This window comes from Limulus polyphemus, unplaced genomic scaffold (assembly GCF_000517525.1).
Source record: "Limulus polyphemus unplaced genomic scaffold, Limulus_polyphemus-2.1.2 Scaffold3402, whole genome shotgun sequence".
NCBI lineage: Eukaryota > Metazoa > Arthropoda > Merostomata > Xiphosura > Limulidae > Limulus > Limulus polyphemus.
Genome location: NW_013669012.1, coordinates 104185 through 108952, shown reverse-complemented (window position 1 = coordinate 108952; position 4768 = coordinate 104185). Strand labels below are relative to the sequence as shown.

General features: G+C 33.2%; 1 protein-coding gene across 1 annotated transcript in view; it reads left to right on the top strand.

Moving 5' to 3' along the window:
* The first annotated feature begins 623 nt into the window (after window positions 1–623).
* The window catches only part of LOC106469294 (MFS-type transporter SLC18B1-like), a 22727-nt gene continuing 18582 nt past the window's right edge, over window positions 624–4768 (top strand). Inside the window, exons 1-3 of the mRNA XM_013929780.2 lie at window positions 624–818; window positions 3248–3343; window positions 4159–4232. Of these exons, the coding sequence (XP_013785234.2) occupies window positions 624–818; window positions 3248–3343; window positions 4159–4232 (365 nt within the window). The remainder of the gene's footprint in view (window positions 819–3247; window positions 3344–4158; window positions 4233–4768) is intronic.

Below are 4768 nucleotides of genomic sequence, written 5' to 3'. Positions count from 1 at the left end.
CCTGTTTGAAATGAATTTTTTCGTGAATATTTAGCCGAAATAGTGAGTTTTTCCTGTGCCTAAGAACAGCTTATAGTTGTGTTTTTTCAGGAACTTTAGTTAGGTTTATATCGATTTGACAAGGATCAGGATTATCGTTAATGTCAAGTTATGTCAGGCCCATTGTTACCAGCATTACTACAGCAGCTAAACGCGAGGTTCTTTTAATGGTATTTCTTGAGTTTAGAGTATAACACTTTACTGAGTTTTACTGCGAGACTAACTTCGACTTAAGACATAACTTGTTTGAGTTTCTAACGCATAGCCACACCATAGGCTATCTACACTGTGCTCACCGAGAGGAATCGAACCCAGGGTTTTAGCATTGTAAGTCCGTGTAAAGTTACCGCTGACCCAACGGTGGAACACGGCCTAACTCTTCTTATAATGCATATAGCGGATTACACACACACATACACACAGACATACAGACAGACAAACAAAAATCATTCTGAGTCTTTCTCTAAAATTTCATTTTTAACAAACGAAATTTTAACAATATACGAATATTTAAAAATTCGCTTTTTTTTTGTAAACTGTTGGAACGATAAAATTAGGACTATTTCTTCATGGCAGGATAGACAATGCCAGCTATTGGAGCATCACGTGAGTTCTCGAAGGTATCGTGCGAAGAATCTTCATTGTTAATTTCAATAAAAGATGGCAAGAAAGTATCAAAAACGACCCGACGCCAGTGGTTGATTTTAATAACGATCGCCTTTGTAAATTTTGGTGTTGCTTCATGTGTTTCTCTTCAGGCGCCATTTTTTCCAAAAGAGGTAAAATAAAGATAAGTGTATTAAAACTAGTTATTAATTGTCCTACTTCTTACCGGCGGTGTAACATATTTGTAGAAGGGTCTCTGCAGGGCTTCTTTATTGATGTCACAGCTATTGGACTTAATGAGCGGTGATGATAATTACTCAAACGTTTTTCCTAGAAACTAAAGAAATCACAAGAAAAGTTATAGCGATTAACCTTTGTCATCCTATAGATTAAGTAGGAGAACGAAACAAAGAAATATTAAGAATTAAACAGACCATAATATATTTTCTAAAATCTACACACAAAACTAGTTTATATATTCTTAATCATTTATTTTATCAAAAGGTAACTCGTGACTACAGTGGGGGATGTAAATCGGTTTAAATCTTTAAATTTGGAATTATATGAATTTTGAAAAATAGAATGTTCCATAACAATATTCGCGGGAGTGTAGTTTTCATTGTATTTATCATAACTTTTACTGTGTTTCAGGAGGGGTATCCAGATTTTGCTGACTTCTATGGTAGGTTAACTGAATGTATTATCAATTAGTTGGATGTAGAAAGCTTTCTATATCTTCCGTTTTTACCGTATGTGGTACATATTCTATTATTCTTTTATTACCCTATGGTATTTTACGGTCTTCTTCTTTGACATAATGGACTACTGCTGATAGATCGGTATTATAGAATCTTTTGTATTATAATGCTTCTCCAGTATATTGGAGTCCACATCCAAAAGGGATGTTCTAAATTTTCGTTTTTTTTTCTCTTCTCTTTACTGGCTTTTCAGATAGTTTGATGTGTACTAGCTGCAATGATATATGTTGTAGCTTCTGAATATTGTTCAGCTGCGATGGTGTATGTTGTAGCTTCTGAATATTGTTCAGATGCGATGGTGTATATTGTAGCTTGTGAATATTGTTCAGCTGCAATGGTATACGTTGTAGCTTGTGAATATTGTTCAGCTGCAATGGTATACGTTGTAGCTTATGAATATTGTTCAACTGCGATGGTATATGTTGTAGCTGGTGAATATTGTTCAGCTGCGATGGTATACGTTGTAGCTGGTGAATATTGTTCAGCTGCGATGATGTATGTTGTAGCTTGTGAATGTTGTTCAGCTGCGATGGTGTATGTTGTACCTTCTGAATATTGTTCAGCTGCGATGGTATATGTTGTAGCTTCTGAACATTGTTCAGCTGCGATGGTGTATGTTGTAGCTTGTGAATATTGTTCAGCTGCGATGGTATATGTTGTAGCTTGTGAATATTGTTCAGTTGCAATGGTATACGTTGTAGCTTGTGAATATTGTTCAGCTGCAATGGTATACGTTGTAGCTTGTGAATATTGTTCAGCTGCGATGGTATATGTTGTAGCTTCTGAATATTGTTCAGCTGCGATGGTATATGTTGTAGCTTGTGAATATTGTTCAGCTGCGATGGTATACGTTGTAGCTTGTGAATATTGTTCAGCTGCGATGGTATACGTTGTAGCTTCTGAATATTGTTCAGCATATCTTAAATGAAGCCTTTAAATATGGCGGTGTATTTGTAATTTCTTCTTCTGTATTCTCTTCTTTATCAAGTATTACGTTAAGATGGATGTCTAGTAAATTGTTTTCTTCCTTCTTAGCATCTTTTGTATCCCAAATCCTGTTTATTATGAAGACTAAGCAGTCTATAATGCCCTTACTTACATCGTAGGGGTGATTTGATTTATAGTTGAGGTATTTCCCAGTTTCTGTGGGTTTCCTGTAAATTGCTATGTTAAATGGGTTACTGATTTGATTTATAGTCGAAGTATTTCTTAGTATCTGTGGGTTTCCTGTAAATTGCTATGTTAAATGGGTTACGCAATTTGATTTATAGTCGAGGTATTTCCCAGTTTCTGCGGGCTTCCTGTAAATTGCTATGTTAAATGGGTTACTGATTTGATTTATAGTCGAGGTATTTCCTTGTTTCTGTGGGTTTCCTGTAAATTACTATGTTAAATGGGTTACTGATTTGATTTATAGTCGAGGTATTTCTGAGTATTTGTGGGCTTCCTATAAATTGCTATGTTAAATGGGTTATGCAATTTAATTTATAGTTGAGGTATTTACCAGTTTCTGTGGGTTTCTTGTAAATTGCTATGTTAAATGGGTTACGTGTTTTAATTTATAGTCGATGTATTTCTGAGTATCCGTGTGGTTTCCTGTAAATTGCTATGTTAAATGGGTTACGTGTTTTAATTTATAGTCGATGTATTTCTGAGTATCTGTGGGTTTCCTGTAAATTGCTATGTTAAATAGGTTACATGTTTTGATTTATTTCTTCACTTATATGATCGATCTTGAATACACTCTGCTAGGTCATATACATAATACTGAATATACTTATATGTGTTCATATCGTCATTCGTTCATAAAGGAGATTGGATTAACCTGTTTCTATATCCAACAGGCAGAAATGAAAGGAGCAACCCCAACACAATATGGTTTTGTCTTCGGGGTTTTCTATCTTACCGTGTTTGTTTTTTCTCCTATCTTTGGAAAACTAGTAGGTATTTTTTTGTTGTTCTAATAATCAGATAGCAATTGCCACATCCTCACTTTATCGTTAAAACATCTACATCTGTATATATTTATGTGCTCTGACCACCACGGGGTTCTCCGTGTAGGAGAACGTAGTTTAATTTCAAATGGTAGGCCTACACTGCCATATGGTTAATGACAAAAAACGCGTTAATTTAATAAGAATAGCCACTAAATATTAAAAAAAAATGATGAAATGTGTTTAAGTTTAAAGAAGACAGGATATGGCGCTGATAATGAGTTACCAATAAAATAAAATAATATAAGAAATTTAAATTTCCGTTACACACACCCCCAAAATAAATGTTACGCAAAGACGCGAGACACCAGAACGACTTTTTATGTCGAAGACAAAATTGCGGTCACATGATTAATAGTGGGATATTTATCAAATATTCGATTTGTTTTGTATAAACCCTAGACTACCTTTCTTTTGTACTTATGCATTCGATATCTGATTACACATATTATGATACTTATTGTACACAATTTTGAAGTGTTCATAAATATCTGCTTGTGATTGATGGATCAATATTCGCGCGAAACTGAAAATCTTAAACTACAATAGATGGCGTTTCAATAATTACTTATACCACAAGGGAGTATTGTTGACGTCGACGCGATTAAATTTGACATGCATTTTAATTAGCATTAAAAGACAAGTGTTATACTCAACAGTTTGGGTCTATTTTATCCTTAATTAATTAATTTTGATGCTTAATATCACTCAAGCACATTATATGTTTAATTGTAAGATATAACAATTTTTTCTTCTTGTAGATGGTGGTAATTACACCAAGGTTTATGCTTATTGCCGCAATATTTATCGTTGGAATAACTTCTATTTTGTTTGGGTAAGTGATAATTTTGTGCCCATAGTTGACTTATGGATGTAACGCTATTAATAATTTTGTGGGGACATTTGGTACTACACATTCTTTAGCATATCCTGTAAAACTCTTGTACTGGCCGTAGTGCGTCGCTGTTTTAATAATTAACTATTTATCACACATATAAAATAAACATTATAATATAACTAAAATATATTTTACCGAAGAAGAAGATTTGTTTATTGTAAATATTATCTAAAACGTTATTTTAAGGGAAATAGTAGAATATAGCTAGAAAAGCCAATCATTAGAGTGAAATGAAGCTGAATTACGACTTTTAACGAAAATAAAATTTTAGCCGTTTAAAGAGTAAAAAACGCTTATAAATTATACTACATTAAGTGATCGATTGGGTAATTTTAGTCATTTTGAGAATTAAAAACGTTTATAAATTATACTACATTAAGTCATCGATTGGGTAATTTTAGTCATTTTGAGAATTAAAAACGTTTATAAATTATACTACATTAAGTCATCGATTGGGTAATTTTAGTCATTTT